The 21300-nt window shown below is 40.3% G+C and overlaps 1 protein-coding gene across 2 annotated transcripts in view; it reads left to right on the top strand.

The window, feature by feature from the left end:
• The window catches only part of PRIM2 (DNA primase subunit 2), a 282575-nt gene extending 277451 nt beyond the window's left edge, over positions 1-5124 (top strand). For both annotated transcript variants that reach the window (XM_059701297.1, XM_059701298.1), the window contains exon 14: positions 4529-5124. In XM_059701297.1, coding sequence (XP_059557280.1) covers positions 4529-4753 — 225 coding nt within the window. In that variant the 3' untranslated portion in view covers positions 4754-5124. The remainder of the gene's footprint in view (positions 1-4528) is intronic.
• The last annotated feature ends 16176 nt before the right edge of the window (positions 5125-21300 follow it).

The raw sequence follows: 21300 nt of genomic DNA, 5'->3' as shown, positions 1-21300 counted from the left end.
CTTTAGTAAAATGAACTTATTAACAAAATGAGTTAAGAAAGGGCAATTGTAGACCTAAGAGAGAAAATTGAAAAACTAATATTACACAGAAACATGGTACAGGTCCTCATTTCAAGACCCTTGGCACTGTTTTAATTGATTAATAAGGATATTAATGAAAATTGAGATTCAGAAAAAATAAGTACATTTCTTAAACATCATATTTTAAAGTATTAAAATGTCATTTACTTCCTAATCTTTTGATGTAAGGGAAGGCTTTTGTTGAGTGTAGTTTTGGGATTAGAATTCAATTTCTTTTTTTTCTTTTTCTTTTTTTCATAAATGATGCCCAAAATGCATCTTCTCCAAGTTTTAGTTTGGGTTTCTTTAAAGCAGAAAATGAAATTAAAGATACATATAAAGTAACATGTTTTTCCCTAGCTTTTGAGAATTCAACTTTTTATTAGGTGGCTTGCCTTTCTGGAGTCTTTGTAAACATTTAAATTAGAATTCATAGAACAAACAACTCTTTATTTTTACATTCATTTTTCTTGGGTTCTCCACATAGCAATTCTATGACATAGCCATTGTTATTATTTTCATTTCATTGCTAAGGAAACTGAGGCTTATAAAGATTACCTTTTTCCTTTTTGCCCACACTGAAGTCTAATAATTCAGTTTAATCCAGAGAGTCATCTTCTCTGGACAGGTATTGAAAATTTTAACAACGGAAGCAAAGTGTACTAAATCCCCAATATCTAATTATAGTACATGGTGCTAGATTCGTTTTGCATGAAATAACATGTTTTTATAATCTTTATAGTCAAGTTTAGAAGTCATATTTATGATGAGGTTGTACATTTATTTGACCTTGCATAAAACCTCTTAAAGCACATTTGAGAGCCACTGAGTGATATAGTGAAAAAACCTGAATTCTAGCTCAGCCGATGTAGTTCAGTGGTTGAGCATTGACCTATGAACCAGGAGGTCACAGTTTGATTCCTGGTCAGAGCATACCAGGTTGCAGGCTCAATACCCATTAAGGGGCATGCCAGAGGCAGCCGATCAATGATTCTCTCTCATCATTGATGTTTCTATCTCTCTCCCTCTCCCTTCCTCTTTGAAATCAATTATATATATATATATTTAAAGGCCTGAATTCTAATTCAAACAAAACCAATTACTAGTTCTGTGGTTTTGCATAAACTATGTAATCACTTTAGGCCTCAGATCCTAGTCTGTACATGGAAGAAGTTCAACTTAAAGGAACCCCAGGTCTTTCCAGTCTAATCTTATATAATAAAAGGCTAATACTAGTATGCAAATCGACCGAATGGCCGAATGACCAGTCGCTATGATGGGCACTGACCACTGGGGGCAGACGCTCAATGCAGGAGCTTGCCCCATGGTGGTCAGTGTGCTCCCACAGGGGGAGCGCCACTCAGCCAGAAGCCGGGCTCATAGCTGGTGAGCTCAGCCACGGTGCCGGGAACCTCTCTCACCTCCGTGGCAGAACTAAGGATGTCCAACTGCGAGAGGGCACAGGCCAGGCTGAGGGACCCCCCCCCCCCCCGAGTGCATGAATCTCATGCACCGGGCCTCTAGTGTAATCTATTTAAAACATAAAACCGTCTGATTGAAATGTGCTAGGCAACAGACTTACAAAATGAAATACTTTGTAAAATTCAAACTTTTTATTCACAAATTACTTCATTGTTAATAAAAAAAACCATAGATGTATCTAAAACAATCAGGAAATATTTTGAAATTAAGCCGCAAAGTAGCAGATAAAAATGTGTTCTTAGTGATCTGGGCAATAACTCTTAAGTTAGTCTGTATCAATCTGTTATCAATCTGTTATACACCAACGTTACAATAACATTATTGGCCCAACATGTAAACAATTGACTAAAGAGAATCAGAGAATCCTGGGTTACTGAAGTATTACCAGAAAAGACCTTGTTTCTATTTATTGGCCCACCTGGTAAGAGGGTTCATTCTGGATCCTGACAGCAAGTCCTTTAACCCCCTGCTAATCCATTTTAATCTACTGTAAGATTTCACATAGCTCTAATCACATCATGTCCCTTCTTAAGGATTCTAAATGACTCCCTGTTGCCTACAGAATTAGGTCTGGACTACTTAGCCTGGTTTTCAAGGCTCTCTTTCCAGCCTCATTGGCCATTACTCCCTTTTATATGCCTTTCACACCAGGCCACCTGAACTACTTCCTTTCCTGGGATGTCGCCTCTTTACCTTGCTCATATGGTCCTGCTGCTTGTATTGCCCTTGACTTCATTTTCAGCTTTTTACTTTCTCCATCTTTCCAGACTCAACTCATACACCACTTCCTTCACAAAGCCTTCCTTGATCTCCCCAGCCAGAATTTCTCTCTCATGTGGAGTATAATAGGCCTTCATCTGTGACCCCTATCACTTCATTCTTGGTAGAGGTTTTTAAGTATATGACTTACTAGGCTGGAAATTTCTTTAGAGTTAGTCTTAGTCAAATACGTTGTGTTTTTTTTTCTGAGATACATTCTTATATGCTGAAAACTACTACTAGCTCAAACTACTACTGGCCCTTATACATATTAAGTCTTCAATCAATATGTCAAATGCATGACTGGCATACACTGGTTAGTTCTGGGCCCAACTTACTAAATATTTATTAGACATCTACTGTATACAAATCACTTCAGTATGAAGAGTGAGACATAAAAAGGTTGATAAATATAAGATAGATGACCAAAAGAAGTATAATAATTTCTCAGTTTATAAAAATATGAAATGAAAATACCCCTTAACCAAGAAAAATCAGCAGAATAACATAAAATGGTATTCTTTTTGTTGTCAATTCCAACTGCAGAGGCAGGAAGGGCAGGGATTTGAATGAGGCTGTGTTACAAGTGATCAGCTCAGTCTGATCCATTGGCTAAACATGAAGAGAGTAAATCATGCAGGAGGTTCACACTCAGGAGAAACTTCATTGTAAGTGTTATACTGCTCTTATGGCACTCCCCAATATCAAGCACTAAGAGTTAGTAAACGTTTATAAGTTTTAGAATGAATACAACATAAAAATACTGACCTCGGCACAAGAACAAGGCAGCTGCACACACTGGTTATGAGCATGGACTCTGCTGATTGATATCCCATCTCCCGCCCTGTCAGTGTGTGTTGTTGGGCAAGTTCCTTCATCTCATCCTTTCACAGATGCCTCGTCTGAAAAACTGGGAAAATATTGATAACCTACTTTCAGAGGGCTCCTGTGGAAGTTAATGGGGTGTGTGTGTGCGCGCGCACAAATGAGTGTGTGTTTATGCCACTTAGAACAATGTCTGGCATAATAGTCATTAAATAATTATTAGCTACTATTAAGGAATATATTTTGTTCACCATTAGTAAATTTTGGAATCAAAATTTAGGGAAAGTAGTGTTTACTGAATCTTCAAATAAACAAAGTATTGATACCCTCTCAAAGGCTGAGTAGGTCTTTAGTAGACACAGAGTAATGGGTAATTTGAAATGATATTCACAATTTAATCTCAAGTTGAGCAATAGTAATTGAGAAAAGAAATAGCATAAAACAATGAACCTGGTCATGTTTGCATTAATCCATAATGATATTATAAAAAGATTTTCTATACAAAGAAAGAGCAGAGAAAGGCCAAGATTGGAATGAAGAAAATAACATTAAATTAGGTTGCTTTTTCAGAGTTTGTATTATACTAAACTAGAGGCCCAGTGCATGAAATTCATGCACTGGGGCGGGGGGGGGGGTCCCTCAGCCTGGCCTGCACCCTCTTGAAGTCTGGGACCCCTCGCTCCTTACTGCCCACCTACTCGTTGCTCCTTAACACTCAGCTTGCTGCTTCTTAGCACTGGGAGAGGCACCACCACCGCTGTGCTCGCTAGCCGTGAGCCTGCCTTCTGGCTGAGCAGCACTCCCCCTGTGGGGAGTGCACTGACCACCAGGGGGCAGCTCCTGAGTTGAGCATCTGACCCCTGGTGGTCAGTGTACATCATAGCAACTGGTCGTTCTGTTTGTTCCACCATAAGGGTCACTTAGGCTTTTATTATATAGATGGGATAACCTATGCCAGACTTATAAATAAGCTCTAAAATATGAGTGGTATCAGGGACCAGTGTCTGTACTCATTCCCTCTGATTCTGGAATGTTTAAAGAAAATTCTTCCTTTTTTAATAACAAATATCTATTGACTGACAGTGTGCCAGGCATTTTGCTTGGAACTGCCTTTCAGCCACCCAAGGTGTTGAGTAGGAGTTGGATACAGAACTGAGAGATAGGGAGCTGGAGCCAAGTTGGCTCTAAGTGTAAATGCAGGAGTCGTTCGTGTTGAGGTAGTGGTTGAAGCTGCCCCTGAATGAAATGTAAGTAGCAGATTGAATGTTATGAATGAGAACTGCTAGGATCCATGTTTCAGGTATTAAATAGATTTTGAATGAGATCTGGGACAGTGTGTGAAGCCCTTTTATTTATACTTTAGCTACGTGTTAATGTGATATACATTCACTTCCCTGTACAGGTAGATGATTGTGGCTTTTCATTGAATCATCCTAATCAATTCTTTATCGAGAGCCAAAGGATTCTAAATGGTGGAAAAGACATGAAGAAGGAACCCATCCAACCAGAGACTCCTCAGCCCAAACCAAGTGTCCAGAAAACCAAGGATGCCTCTTCTGCTCTGGCCTCTCTCAATTCCTCTCAGGAAATGGATATGGAGGGACTGGAAGATTACTTCAGTGATTGATTCTTAGGTAGTCCGTGACACTTTTTCCTCACTAGCTTTCATATCCTACGTGTTTTGTTTTTTTTAACCTTTTGTTTAACTTTTCCCTCCACCCACCCTACTCCAATCCATCTATGTCTCAAGCAGGTTTGCAGGTAAAAATAAAGACCTCCACCATATTTTGCTTTAACAACAGGGAAGAGAAAGAATTCTTCTTGAAATCTAATACTTTACTGGTGTGATATAAGTCCTGTTTTAGGAGATAAAACATCTTTCTAGACTGGTTACAGTCCCTTAGAAACAATACAACTAAAAACAACTTTTAATTTAACCCTTATTGTAGTTTTGATCTAACCCTTTTTTGGATTTTTGTTAATAAATATCAAAGTGTACATGAGCATGTCTGTGTGTAATTGCAAGAGTCATATTATGTCATAACAGATTAGCCTTCATTCTTAAAGTGGTATTTTGGAATATCCAACATGATCAATAACCAATGAAGATTTTAAACTGTTTTTCTTGAATTGGCCATTTGTGGTAATTCTATACCAGCATGGAGAACTTTTGTCCCTGTGAGTGCGGCAAACTCTACTGAAATGAATTGTGTTTCAGGAGTTAAGAGAACCAGAGTTTGTAGTCAGCTATATAGTTACCAAATAGAAGTGTTTTGTTATGTAAAATGATGGTAACTCCTCATCCTCCATCATTTCCCATTCATTCTGGGGCTGGGTTCAGGAAGAATAGACAATTACTAAAACAAGAGATTGTAAGGAAAGTCCAAAGTGTTTCTTCATCACACCCTCCAACTTCTACACCTTATTGCTTCTGTGGATGCTATGAGTTGCCAAATAGGTTTAATAAATTTATTAAGCTCAGTAATAACTATTCTGCCAGCACTGGAGTTTAGATCACAGACATACTAGAGCAGCGGTTCTCATCCTGTGGGTCGCGACCCCTTTGGGGGTCGAACAACCCTTTCACAGGGGTCACCTAAGACCATCGGAAAACACATATATAACTACATATTTTTGTGATTAATCACTATGCTTTAATTATGTTCAATTTGTAACAATGAAAATACATCCTGCATATCAGATATTTACATTATGATTTATAACAGTAGCAAAATTACAGTTTGAAGTAGCAATGAAAATAATTTTATGATTGGGGGGTCACCACAACATGAGGAACTGTATTATAGGGTCGCAGCATTAGGAAGGTTGAGAACCACTGTACTAGAGTCATGACCTGCTCTCTGCCCGCCTGTGGGAAGCAGGCCCTGCACTTTATGCAGAGCAGTGCCCTGGGGGAGGCCCTTAACTAATGCATTTCCTCCCTGTGGTCTCTGCTCACACAGAGGATGTGGCTCTAAGAAGGGAGACCCAGGTTGAAATGTACTCTTTCCTCACCTCTTGCCTTGGATTATGTAAAAATATGTCTATTTCAGTCCTTTTTTCCTGGTGAAGAGGGGTACTTTCCTTTTATCTTCTTGAATCAGACACTAACTACATGGAAAAGAGAACACTACTCAAAAAAACTGGACTGTGAGAAGCACATTTTAAATCCCGTGGAAAATGGCAGCAATATTAAAAGGATTGGAAAAGGATCAGATGTCAGAACCTAAGCATGTCAGCTGATCAGGTTTTTATTTTAAGCTGCTGAGCAAAGATGTCTTGAAATATTCTGTAATGTATAATTTAATGAGACACCATCTGAACCTTTACTTGTCTTTGTGAATTATTATTACCTAGTTCAGAAAACAGTATTATTCCATTACAAATTACCCCATAAATTCCTCCCTTCAGAAACCATCTGCTATTCTTTTTATCATTTATAGTTCTCAACAGGAATCTGATGATTGCCTACTACTTTATCCATGAACTGCAAAATTAGGAGTCTTTTTTGTTTTTGTTTTTTAAATGTTAACAAGTACTGCAAGGAGCTGTTTTAACCACAGATTTAAGTTAGCTTTAGAAAGCCTGGCACAGAATCTATGTAGGTCTCTGTTGTATTAAAAAGAGGGAAAATATTAGAAGCAGTCTCGTTGCTGTAGTTCAGTGGGAAATCTTACGACAGGATATTTCATATCTGGCAACATTTTGCAAGGCTATCTTTTTCCACTGCCTCATGTTCACCTTCTTTATGAAGCCTGCACTCGCACCCACAAAAGGACACAGCCATTAACAGCACAGTATGTGTGTGTTAGCCAACTCATTTTATACTGGCAGTCCCAAGAATTTACCATCCTACTTGAATGTTTTATATGTTTCTAGTCCAAAACAACACTAGTTTAAATATTAGTTCTATTACAAGTTCAATTTCTTTGTAATAAGGCTTGATCTCTCATCATGTATTATACAGAAGAATATATAAATATATTGTGAAGTCTGTAGATTAGAGGATAGGAGTTGGAGGTTTATAGAAGACGACAGAAATTAATGTCTTTCTGGTGTTTTCTGGAGTTGGAAAAAGCAATTTATTTTTCATGCTTCACAGGTCTTGACAATTTTGATTTGTTTTCTTTGAGAACAGATCTGTTTGAATCAGAGGATGTAGGGAGAACCAAAAAGAAAAATCAAAAGCCAGCAGCCTCTTTTCAAAACAGGAACCAACGACAAAGAATATGAGTCTTCCAAGTCTTTTAACTTCTAGTTGGTTATGACCTCTTCAAGGAGCAGAGGCTGTGTGATTATCAGAGACCAAAGAAGAAACAGCCGAGGAAAGAGATTAGGTTGGAAATGTGTAGCTGGCTGAAACAATGGCATTGTTAGTGAAGATCCTATCATATTTCTTTCATGTTGTTTCTCCATAATGTTTCTTACTCTGCCTATAGAGTATGAAACTCTTAATTGCAATGTGCATAAAAGATCACCAGGAAGATTTTGAGTAAACTTTTTTAGGGCTGCCTATAATACTATAGAGTCATAAAAGTGAACAGTTACAGATTTTGAATGAGAGGGAGCAAAATAAAGCAATGGGAAGGATCTTTAATTCATATCGAATTTTAATAAGCTGAGGGATTTCTTCTTTCTCTAAAAGCATTCAGAATGTTTTTGCTTGTTACACTTGGCTGTCTTACTGATACTCAGGGTCTTTGCAGGCAAACTTCTGTAATGCCTTGCAAAGAAGAAAAAACTTCTGGAATTTAGGCTTGAAAGGCAAAATGAGACAGCTCTCAAGTTCTGGTTTGGTTAGAGTCTACTGTTTGCAAATTTAATCAAGGTCTTCCACAGGCATCAGCTTGACATTAAATTTAAGTGCCCATTAAAGTGAAAGTTTGACAGCAGCTCTGAATGCGATGCTCTGTCTGAGGACATCTTTACAGCTGGAAGGGAAAAAAAGCTGAGAAGCCTCAAACCACTGTGGTAATTAGATCCATTTGTTAACTCCTTTCCCAATGTTGGCAAAGGAAGGAAGAGATGGTTGACAGAGAGGCAGGAACTGGAGAGGCAGTCAGTCCAGGGCTCCCTATAGAAACTGTGTGGGCAGGGTCCTGTGTCGCAAAGAAAAATGGCAAAGGTCCCCTCTGACAAGTGAATACGATGGAGAAATTATTCTAAGAACTTTTTTTGGTTTGTCTTTCTTTTGGTGCACAGGCAGAACTGCAGTGTGTGAGGACTGTTTGGTAGTCAGGCCCTTTGGGAGATGCACCACATTTTTAGGGAGTGGGCCTTCCAGATCCATGGTTGGCCTGAAGAGTTAGTGTTTTCCTCAAGGGAATCTAACTTACATCCAGGTAACCACTTATTTACCCCGAGCACCAGGCCTTCTTTCCAATACTGAGTTCCTTTTTGACAGGTAGCTGTTGCTCAAGTCGAAGACTTCTCGCCATAATTGGCATTGTAAGCAATTAGCTTTGTGACTCTATGGGAATCTTGTCACCTGGTAGGAAATGATCTTCCCACTTCATCTGACCTTCCTGCCAAAAGTGATAGTATTTCCTGTTATTGGATTTGCTTTCTATCCCATAAAGCTCTTTCTGTTCATTGCTTCATGACATTTTATTTTCTCCAAGAATTATCACTGGTGAACCTAATCAAAAGCTAAAGAATATCTCTGTACATAAGGCTTCTGCATTTCCCCCGAGCCTTCAATTGCAGTACTGTTTCTGAACATTGATGACAAGGTAGTGAAACAATACTGCTAATAAATGCATGATGGATTTTCCAATTCAGCCCTGCGTTTCAAGATATTCATTCACCCTAATAGAACTGTGAGGGTTTTTGATTTTGTTTAGTTTGCACTGAAAGCATAGAGAGAAAATAAATTCAGCAAATGATACATTTAATTTAAGGTTGTGTAATAAGAAAACTAACCATCTCATGCAAATTTTCCTAATTCCCCCCCTTCTGCTCCCCCCCCCCCCCACACACACACTTTTTTCTTTTTCTTTTTACTTATAGCTTGCACTTGGGTCATAGAAGATATCAAGAACATTACTGACTAAAAGGATATACTGCTACATGCTCCTCTTCTGTCTTCCCTTTCATTGCTGAGAATTAGAATGGTGATTTAATAATCTTCTACACCAGTGGTTCTCAACCTTCTGGCCCTTTAAATATAGTTCCTCATGTTGTGACCCAACCATAAAATTATTTTCGTTGCTACTTCATAACTGTAATGTTGCTACTGTTATGAATCGTAATGTAAATATCTGATATGCAGGATGGTCTTAGTTGACCCCTGTGAAAGGGTCGTTTGACCGCCAAAGGGGTCGCGACCCACAGGTTGAGAACCGTTGCTCTACACCTTTAACTCTTGGTTCCCTCTAGAGTTCCTGCCTGCTGCTCTTCTCCAAGAGTCTCTCTGGGTGATCTCATGCACTCCCATGGTGTTACTTCCCATCTATATGCAAATAATCCCCAAATCTGTGTTTCCAACTCTCTCTCAACACAAAAGACCATCCATCCAACTGCTGCTGATACTGGTGGGACATTCAGATGTCCCACCAGTATCTCAAATGTGTCCAAAATCACACCTGTTCTCTTTTTTTCCCCATGAGTTTTTCATTGTAGATACTTGGCCATTCCCTCACTTTTCACTTTCTTTACACATCCAAGTCCAATTGAGTCTGTTTTAATACCAGTATGCTAGACCTGTGGGTCCCAACAGGGGGGGCAGTTTTGCCCACAGGAGACATCTGGTAATGTCTGGAGAGGTTTTTGATTGTCAGGACTGTAAGGGGGCCTGTTAGTGCCATCTAATGGGTAGAGGCCAAGGATGCTGCTAAACAGCCTACAATGCAGAGGACAACCCCTTACAACAGAAATATCTGACCTAAAATGTCCTTAGTGCTGAGATGAGAAATCCTAAATGGTTTCCTCTCCTCTCGGTCTCACTTGTACTACATTGGCTTCCTCTCACCACTTCCAGCTGGTATTACCACAGTGACCTTTTAACTTACTATCCTGGTCTCCATGTGCCTTCCCTGTGCCCATTTTCATGCCCTCCTTCAAAATGCAACCTGAGTACTTTTCTCCCTAAAAGTGGTTATCTTCTTAAACACACCTCTCCCTTACATATATGAAGTTTAACTTTCCATGATTTCATGTATGACGCCCTCTATGACCTGACCCCAGCCCACCTCTCCAGTCCCATCTATTGCCAGTCACCCTCCATTCTCTGATTTAGCCCTGTGATTTAGCCATTCCGAACAAGCTAGCCCAGCACATTCACTATGCTCCTCTCTCTCATCCTTGTTATGTTTCCTGCCTGGAACATCCTTCCAGTCCCTGTCCTGCTGACTACTGTTTCTCCTCGAAGGCCCAGGTTAGTTACACATTCTTTCAGCCTTCTCTGATAAGCCTAGTATAGGTTCATTGTCCCTTTGAGGTCGTCTAAGATTTCTAACACAGTACTTATGTTTATAACCATTTATTTACTTACGCTCCCTTTCATTGGACTATAAAGTCCTTAAGGGCAGGAACTATGTCACTTTCATATTTGAATCCTTAATAATTAGCATTGTCCTTAATAATTAGCATTACTGCACAAAATCTTGGGCATCCAGGAAATGTGTGTAGAGTGGATGGTTACTTATTTATCCCACCTGAATCTCAAATTCAGAGTTTCTAAAACTTAAAAATAAGCAGTAGAATGGACTTGGGACCCAGATTGGGGCTACATTACATTATAATGTACCCATGGGCAAGTTTCTTAATCTCCCTGTGCTTAACTTGCTTCACCTATGAAATGAAGATAATAATTGCATTCATTTCAAGGGTTATTCTATTAGAACACAATATTCTATTAGAACAGTGCTATTATATCTATAGCCCTTAGAAATCATCTGACTCACGATAACACTTAGTAAACCTTAGATGTTGCTATTTGATAATCAACCCTACAAAAACATGTTATATATGGGCATCCATGCTGAAGAATTTTTCTTACCTAGAGTGATCCTGTTATGTACACTACTGTGGTAGGTTGGTGGGGGGTTAGGGGAGCTATCCATCAAACAAGGTTTCAGTAAATTCACCCTGTGACTGTCTCACCTTGATGCTTTTGTAATCAGCCAGCACAGATGGAAGAAATGCAAACTGGGAGACTGGAGGATTTTCTATACATGGCACACTGAGGTATGAAAAGTTGCTGAAATGGTATCACAAAACACTGACTACTTGTCCTTTGAAAGGGAAGACCTGAGGCAACCTGAGCTTCAGTACACAGAAAGCATCCTAAAATGTCCTCTGTTGAGGTTGTGCTATCTCAGTGGGCTTACATATGAGTCCCAATGACAGTGATGCCTGTGTGCTACCTAGTCTCCAAGCACTTCAAAAGGACTTCATGCAGATCCAATCAGGTTTTACTATGGCACTTCTGGAAGTGGATAATAATCATCATCTGCATTTTCCCTAAAAGATAAAGTGACACACAAAGAGGTGAAATCCCCTGAGCTGGGTCACAAACTCCCTGATGATACCAGGCACTGGAACTCTGGCCTGCACACATCTCCATTATTGGTTTTCATACCAAGTTGCCTTAGGACCTGCTCCATGACTGAGCGACCCAAACTGCACTTCCAAACTAGACTAACTCTTTTCTATTGTCTTTGACAAGTTAATGATCCATCTTGCTTCCATTTTTCTCATCTGTAAAATTGAGATTAAAGCTGAAACCGGTTTGGCTCAGTGGATAGAGCGTCGGCCTGCAGACTGAGGGGTCCCAGGTTCGATTCCGGTCAAGGGCATGTACCAGGGTTGCGGGCACATCCCCAGTAGGAGATGTGCAGGAGGCAGCTGATCGAATGTTTCTCTCTCATCGATGTTTCTAACTCTCTATCTCTCTCCCTTCCTCTCTGTAAAAAATCAATAAAAATATATATAAAAAAAATTGAGATTAAATGAGATAACTTGTCCAAAGCTTTGTTCATGGTCTGACACATGATAAGCTTTAAACAACTGTTAGCTGTTACATGGAGGTTCTATTAAATTTTATTTAAAAGAAAAGGTATGCCCAAAATAAAAATTGGAAACTACAATAGAATGTTTCTCATATAAAGGATGATAATTATATTTTTAATTTTGCTCTACAGAATAAAAATTCCCATAGATCTTTAAATAAAAGCAAACTACAGACTCTCAAAATTATAAGAAGTTTCTTCTATCAAGATTTATCCCAACTGTGGCTTCCTTGGTATCATGGAATAATCTAGAAAAAGTAGAGCCAGAACTGGAAGCAAAATTATGGAAAATGTATGTCTTGTATTGTCCATAAGCTTCTCAAGAATAGTTCACACATTGTCCTCATGCTTTGGTCAGAGTACTACACTTTTATTTCTTTGTCTAGTCCATGGCATCTTCCCTATCATATCGAGCAATCCCCCTCCCCAGACCACAACATCCTATCTCCCATAAGACATAATCTGGGTTGTTAGTCATAGAAATTATAAAGAAGCTTTGGGAAAACCAAGATGGTGGCATAGGCAAACATCAGTACTCACCACCTCCCACAACCACATCAAAATTATAACTAAAATATGAAATAGCAATCAGAACCACCTGAAAGGTGGCTAAGTGGAAGCCCTATAACTAGAGATGTAAAGAAGAAAGCACACTGAGACTGGTAGGAGGGGCAGCGGCACAGAATGGGCTGATCCAACACCCATGTGTGCTGTTTTCTTACTCAAGAGGGATGTCTTGGCTACAGAGCCCCCCCCCCCCCCCGCCCCCCATGAGGAGCTTGGGGTCCCAGCCCCACACCAGACCCCCAGCCCAGGATTCCAGAGCTGGGAAGAGAAGTCCCCATAACATTGGGTTGTTAAAAACCAGTGGGGATTATGGCTGAGTGACACAGAGGCTGCTGGAGACCCAGGTGTTCCTCTTAAAGGGCTGGCACACAAATTTACTCAGACTTGATCTCCAGTGCCAGGCAGCTTTGGGGGATCCAGACACACACAGGAAGGAACTGGATTGTCTGGCATCTTGACAGGAACTTGGGGTGGCTTTCTCCCAGATGCGGGGTCCTCACAGGAGTCACTGTCCCTATGCTGGGACCTTCCCTATAGCAGAGCTGACTAGAAGCCATATCTGTATTTTCATCAGCTTGGCTCACACTGTTTGCTCTGCCCTGGTGTATCTCTGAGACCCTGCCCCATCCAATTTGCAGCCCTACCCAAGCTGTTTGAAGCTGCTTTTCCATATGAATGGCCTGTTCTGGCTCAGGCTTCAGACTTTGCTCAAATCTTTCAAATAGGCAGTAGCTGGCCTCAGCATGCCCCAAACATATCAATAAAAGGCCCAAGACCTGGCACTAGTACCATCCTGCCTTGCTTCACAGCTGGGCCTTCCTTGGGCACTTCACAAGGCCAATAGAAGTAGTAGCCATCTGCAGACCTCTCTGTAGCTCCCGTTAGGTGGCCCCAGGCAGTGGCTGACTTTGCACCTCCTGGGAGGCCCCGGAGTCAGTGCACCCAGTGCACAGCTTCAGACCAGACCAGATTACAACTCTACACATCCACAAGTGACACACTCAAGGGGCAGACTCAGTGAGCCCCACTGAAGCAAGTCCTGTTCCACAGGGGTGTCTCCTGCACAGCAGCTCTTCCATTGTAATCACAGCTGGTCCTCACAGCCAATTGGCCTGGAGGTCAATTCCTCCCAGTGACACCAACAGCAATCAAGGCTCAACCACAAGACTGTGCACATAGGCGCACTCACTGGGCCCTACAGGACACCTACTACACAAGGTCACTCTACCAATTCCAGGAGACAGAGCAGCTCTGCCTAACACATAGAAACAAACACAGGAAAGCAGCTAAAATGTGGTCACAAAGAAACAGGTCACATGAAAAAAATGGAAGAAAACTACTGGACACAGACTTCAAAACCATGTTCATAAGATTACTCAGGGATCTTAATGAGAGCTTCAAGGGACTCCAAGAGTGCTTTAAGGGACTTAGTGAGAATGTTAAAGACATGAAAAAGGATCAGTCAGAAATTAAGCATACAGTAATTGAAATAAAGAATAACTTACAGGGATTCAATAGTAGAGCATATGAGTCTAAGAATCAAATCAATGATTTGGATGAGGAAGCAAAAAACACCCAATCAGAAGAGCAAACAGAAAAAAGAATCCAAAAATATGAAGATAGTATAAGGAACCTCTGGGACAACTTTAAATGTACCAACATTCACATTATGGCGATGCCAGAAGGAGAAGAAAGAGAGCAAGATACTGAAAACCTATTTGAAGAAATAATGACAGAAAACTCCCCCTACCCGGTGAAAGAAATAGACTTACAAATTCAGGAAATGCAAAGAGTCCAAAACAAGAGGACCCAAAGAGGCCCACACCAAGACACATCATAATTAAAATGCCATGGTTAAAGACAGCAAGAGAAAAGCAGTTAGTTACTTATAAGGGAGTGCCCATAGAACCGTATGGTGCTGATTTCTCAAAGAAACTTTCCAGGCCAGAAGGGAGTGGCAAGAAATAGTCAAAGTGATGAATAGCAAGGACCTACAACCAAGGGCCTACAACTTAGCTTCCAAGCAAAGCTATCATTTAGAATTGAAGGTCAGATAAAGAGCTTCACAGATAAGGAAAAGCTAAATGAGTTCATCACCACCAAACAGTACTACATGACATGTTGAAGGGTATTCTCTATGAAGAGGAGGGGGAGGAGGAGGAGGAAGAAGAAAACTGAACATTTAAATGGCAATAAATACATATCTATCAATTGAATCTATAAATCAAAATAAATGTGCAAGAAATCTAATGATGAACTAGTGAATTAAATAGAATCAGAGGCATGGAAACATGGAACAGACTGACAAATCTCTGAGAGAAGGGGGGATGGGGGAAGGGAAGAGATTAGCCAAAGATCTTACATGCATATATGCATTACCTATGGACACAGACAATAGGGTGGTGAAGGGCTGGGGCAGGAACCAGGTGGAGGGGAACAATGGGGACACCTGTAATACCCTCAACAATAAATATTTTAAAATAAATAAATAAATAATTTGTGGCTCAAAGAAGAAATTAAAAAAAAAGAAGCTTTGAATTTTTCTCATTTTGGTGTCCCATCCAGGCTTCTGAGCTATTATGGCTGATGCCACTGTCAATAGTTAATAGTAGCTAGCAGTTAATCCCATATAATAAAAGCCTAATATGCTAAGTATCCGGTCATCCGGTCAGCCATTCAATCAATCAAAGTATAATATGCTAATGATATGTTAAAGCCACTCAACTGCTCACTATGATGCGCACTGACCACCAGAGAGCAGACGCTCTGACCAGGTTAGCTTGCTGATGGGGTCTGGCTGATTGGGACTGAGACGGGCCGGACACGCCCTGGAGCCTTCCCACAGTTACCACCCCCCCCCCCCCCCCAGCTGGCCAACCTCCCACATCCCTCCCCAGCCCTGATTGTGCACCAGTGTGGTCCCTCGGCCTGGCCTGCACCCCCTCGCAATTTGGGCTGAGGGTACCTCCCCCCCCCCCAAGTGCATGAATTTCATGCACCCATCTTCTAGTAGTTAATAAGAAACTAGTCAATAAGAAGGTAGAAGCTTTGGGGCACATCAACTTCTTGGTACTAAGCATACCACTTAAACCCGTATACAATATTCTCAGTAAATGGATCTGCACATCAAAATAAGATAAGAATCAGAATTACATACTGCTTCTAATTCACATCAAATTGTAGGCTGTAAAAGGCACCAAGGCAAAAGGGAATATATATACGCTCTGGGTGACTTCACCCTTACATTATGAATTTAGCCTATTTTTTGAAGGTGTTACCCATTGTTTAGAAGGCAAAGTTAATGAGAAAGGCTATGTACAAATTCCTACCACTTAAACTGGGAGAATACAACCTACCCCAAGTTTATTTGTGTATCCTACTTTTACACCTACCCAACAGCAGGCACTTTAGCGAGGTACTAATTCAACTTCTAACCCAGTATAACAAATATTTTCAGCTGTGGGACCTATTGTCTCTGTCACAACTACTCAACTCTGTTAGTGTAGTGCAAAGGAAAGCATGGACAATACATGAACAAATGAGTGTGAAGTAATAAAGATCTTTGTCCCTCAGCCAGGAATCTCTCATGTTTTCTTTCCAGCATCTATAAATTTGTAGCAGCCCAACTTACTAGCTTACAGATAGGATAAAATTTCAGGCACAGTTTATAATGATTCTCCTAGCCTGTATATTAGTTCACTAATGCTTTCTTTATTGTTGTCAAATCTGTTATTAAACCTATCTAATGAGATTTCAATTTCTGTTATTGTATTTTTAATTTTTTTTCTTTATTGCTGGAAGTATTACAGATTTCTCTTATTTCCCCCCATTGCCTCCCTCTACCCAGTTCCCACCACCCCCAGTCCTCTATTGTCTCTGTCCATGGGTTAGTTTTTTAGCTCTAGAAGATCCATTTGATTCTTTTTATAACTTCCAGTTCTCTATTCAGATTCCCCATCTAATTATCGATTAAAATTAACTCATACTTATTTTAAATCCCCTGATTAATTCCAATATCAGTATTGCCTCTGGCTGTATTTCTATTGCTTATCGATTAAAATTAACTCATACTTATTTTAAATCCCCTGATTAATTCCAATATCAGTATTGCCTCTGGCTGTATTTCTATTGCTTGATTTTTTTCTTGCTTTTTGGCGGTTTTATCTCCAAGTTACCTCATACTTTATTTAATGTCAGAATACAGAAAAAAAAATTGGAGAGATAATTTATCTTCCTTTAGAAATGATTTACATTTTCTCCTATGAGGCAATTAGGCAGGGGTATCTGATCCAATCCAATCCAATGATTGAGGTGATTTAAGGCATGGTTTTGGTCTTTGCAAGGGTTAATCTATTTTTTGTTATGAAAATCTTGTTATAGCTTTTCAGGAGTCCCAACTGAAATCCTTGGATATTTACCAAGAGCAATACTTTCAGGAAGACTCTGAACTCCATTTTTTGTCGCCCTTAACCTACAAATGTACTGTAATCTGTGCTCAGCGTTTCAGCCTCTAAGTCAGAAGCAGATGAATAAAATCCAAATAGGAAGGGACACTACACTGTTCATGGCTAGGACTCAGAACTAAAAATTCTTGTCCAAGATGGCAAGATGGACACACCAAATCTGTAACACTATTTCAGAGGGAACTATTAACTCTGAAATAATGCCAGAAACTAGCTGAGTGACTCCTACACATTGGGTGAACAAGAAAAGAACCACACATTAAAATGGGTAGAACATGCTGAGACACACTCTTGCCACAAACCCCATTTCCAGTACAATAATGTACAATCTGGAAGGTACTTATGACTCCGGCTTCTCCCTGAGGAGTAAGGGCTTAAATCCAACACCAATTTTTAAAACTCCTGCCTGAAGGACAGGCCCCTAACACTCTACTTCTAAAAGCTAGTGGATCTAGGTCCACGAGACCCACAAGACCATAGCAAATAAATAACAGTACCTAATGGGCTCATAAGGACCCACATGGTTCCCCGCGCCCCCCCCCCCCCCCCCCGGGCTCAGTATAGAAGCAGCAAATAGAAATGCCTCTCTCTGACTTTCCCTGAAAGAGGCCTATTTTCATATATTCAAAGCTTTAAGTATATGGGTCAGGATTCTAATTTAACACAGTTCTAGGAGCCTACTGTGATCCTTTCCTGAGACTGGGAGGTCAGTGGTGCCATCTCCATGTTCTCTCTGCCCCACTCCAGGTGGCAAGTGTCTCTATAAATGGAGGTTGGACACATCTCTGGCACTCTGGCTGCTGCCCAGAGGACACATACCTTGAAAGTATGGCTCTAGTGGGCCAGAAGGGCTTATGTTCTTGATTTCAAAAGATTTGCAGCAAAGGAACAGTTCTTAGCCAGATATCTTTCCAAGGCTCAACAAAGAGGCAGCAGACAAAAACACTGAACTAGGATTCTTTCCCTGAAAGAGGCCTATTTGCATAATCTTAAAAGTTGCAGCCTGAAGGTCAGACTTCAAATTTAGCACACTTTTAGGCTGACTGCTATTCTAGCCAGAGACCAAGAAGGTCTGCTTATCATCTCCACATTCTTCCTGTGACCAGATCCAGGTCATCAGTATTTCCATGGAAGGATATTAGGCACATGATTGGGGCCCTGGTTTTTATGGCTGTAGCTCAGGGACACAGCCTTTATAACCTGGCTCTGGTGGCCAGCAGGGTTTGAATTCAAAGATCCCACAAGACTTCAGTAAACAAAGAAACAGTTCTTAATTGGCTATCTCCTCAGAGCTCAGTGCACAGGGAGAAGACAGAAATGTCCACTTCCTAGCCTTTTCCTAAAAAGTCTATTTGCATACTTTAGAGCAGCTACCAGAGGCTCTAGTTTCCAATGAGACTGCATTCAGATGCTGACTAAAATCCTCCTCTTTGGTACACTGACAGGTCTTTTCCCAGAATCAACTCCTGGGAGCCACTAAAAGTAAAACAGGCTGCTTGGACAATCACAAAAGTTTGAGAGAAAAACCAAGACCTGGGGCTGGACTGAATGATAAGATTATTCTCCTACAGGAAACCACTCTGTCAAGACTGAGAGATGTGGGTGTTAAATCTGATGCATAGATTTCAATGCAGAGTCAAGGAAAATGAAGAAATATAGGGATATGGTCCAGATATGAAACCAACATAACACTCCAGAAACAGACCTTGATGAAATGGAGATAAGTGATTTACCAGAGAAGGAGTTCAAAATAATAGTCACAAAAAAACTAATAATGGTCATAAAGATGCTCACTGAGGTCTGCAAAACAATGTGTGAATAAAGTGATAATTTAAACAAATAGATAGAAAATATTAAATAATACCTAACAGAAACCACAGAGCTGAAGAAAGCAATAACTGACCTGAAAACTTCAATAGAGCAGTTCAGCAGCAGACTAGATAGATCAAGTGGAAGAAAAGATCAGCAAACTTGTAGTGAGGGCAGTGAAATTCATCCAATTATCTAGGTGCTAACTGATATCCTCCACTATGGGACACTGACAGGCCTTGGCACAGCCTCAACTATTGGAAGCCGTTAAAAATAAATAGGCTGCAAAATGGGGAGACAAAGCAACATTCCAAATGAAATGAAAGACCAGGAGAAACTCCAGAAAAAGAGCTCAATGAAATGGAGGCAAGCATTTTACCAGATAGAGAGTTCAAAAGAATGGTTATAAGATGCTCAGGGAACTTAGTGAGAACTACAAGGAACTTAGTGATAACTATAGCGGTGAAAGGGGTTTTAAGGGTAAAATAGGCAGGTTTAGGAAGTTTTAGGAATTAGGGGGGTTCATAGGGGAGGGCTTGGAGCTGCCCAAAGGCATACATTCACAGAGAAGAAGTAGAGGTGACACAGGATAAGGTGAGAGGAAGACATCCATTCACATAAAATAGGAAAACACAACAGGCTATGGGGAAAAAGAGGAAACAAACTTTCGCAGAGGATAGAGAAATGCTGACAAATGGGAGAAAAAAGGAAATAGATTTTCACAGGAGATAGAGAATTCTGTCACTGAAGGGGGAGAGAGTGTGGGGGGATTTGAGCTTTGAAACTGATATAGTGACCAATTAGAAGGCAGTATGAAGAAACAAAGAACTGCAGCCTTTATAAACATTAGCAAAAAAGAGCTTAGTGGGTCACCCCTTTGGGACCTCCACCCTACATGGGATTCTGTGCTTGCTTCCAATAAATTTCTACCCTTTTCATCTACTACCTTTTTCCATGGCTTCATTTTTTGAATCCACCTGGACAAGAACCCAGGAAAGAAACCCTTGTATCCTGCTCAGAAAATCCACCGACTCAGTAGCATGAAAAAGTACATAGAAACCATAAAAAAGAACCAGTCAGAAATAAATAATACAATATCTGAAATGAAGAATGCACTAGAATGAATAAACAGTAGGTTAGATGAAGCAGAGGGTCAAATCAGGGATTTGGAAGTCAAGGTAGCAGAATACACCCAATTAATGAAGCAAAAAGAAAATTTTTTTTAAAAAAATGTGGATAGTTTATGGGATCTTTAAGAAAATGTAAAGTAGCTCTAACCGGTTTGGCTCAATGGATAGAGTGTCGGCCTGCGGACTGAAGGGTCCCAGGTTCGATTCCGGTCAAGGGCATGTACCTTGGTTGCAGGCACATCTCCAGTAGGAGGTGTGCAGGAGGCAGCTGATCGATGTTTCGCTCTCATCGATCTTTCTAACTCTCTATTCCTCTCCCTTCCTCTCTGTAAAAAATCAATAAAAATATATTTAAAAAAAAAAAAGAAAAGAAAATGTAAAGTATATCAACATCTGCATCATATGGGTTCCAAAGGGAGAAGAGAGCAAGCAAGAGATAAGGAACCTATTTGAAGAAATAATGACTGACAACTTCTCTAACCTGGTAAAGGAAAACAACACACAAGTCCAGGAAGCACAGAGAGTCCCAAACAAGATGATCCTAAAGAGGCCCATACTGACACACATCATAATTAAAATGGCAAAGGCTAAAAACAAAAAGAGAATTCTAAAAACAGCAAGAAAAGGCAGTCTGTTACCTAAATGGAAGCTTCCATAAGACTGGCAGCTGATTTTTCAACAGAAATATTTCAGGCCATTAGAGATTGGTATGAAATATTCAAAGTGATGAAAAGCAAGGACCTAGAACCAAGACTACTTTACCAAGCAAGGGTATATTTAGAATGGAAGAGAAATAAAGAGCTTCCCAGATAAGAGAAAGCTAAATAAGTTCCATACCACCAAACCAGTATTACAAGGAATGCTAAAGGGTCTTCTAGAAAAAGGAGGAGGAGGAGGAGAGACACATAATTAAAAGAATAATATGACAATAAATATGTACCTATCAATAATCACTTTAGCCCAGCTGGTTTGGCTCAGTAGCTGTGCGTTGACCTATGAACCAGTTTTTCTCAGTGGTTAGTGCATTGGCCCATGGAGTGAAGGGTCTCAGGTTCAATTCCGATCAAGGGCACATATCTCAGTTGCAGGCTCAATCCCTGGCCACAGTCAGGGCACATGTTGGAGGCAACTAATCAATGTGTCTCTCCCACATCAATGTTTCTTTCCCTTTGTCTCTCCCCCTCCCTTCCCCTC

Source organism: Myotis daubentonii, chromosome 6 (genome assembly GCF_963259705.1).
Source record: "Myotis daubentonii chromosome 6, mMyoDau2.1, whole genome shotgun sequence".
In the NCBI taxonomy this organism is placed as follows: Eukaryota; Metazoa; Chordata; class Mammalia; order Chiroptera; family Vespertilionidae; genus Myotis; species Myotis daubentonii.
Note: the sequence above shows the minus strand (reverse complement) of the source record. Positions and strands in the feature narration are given on the sequence as shown.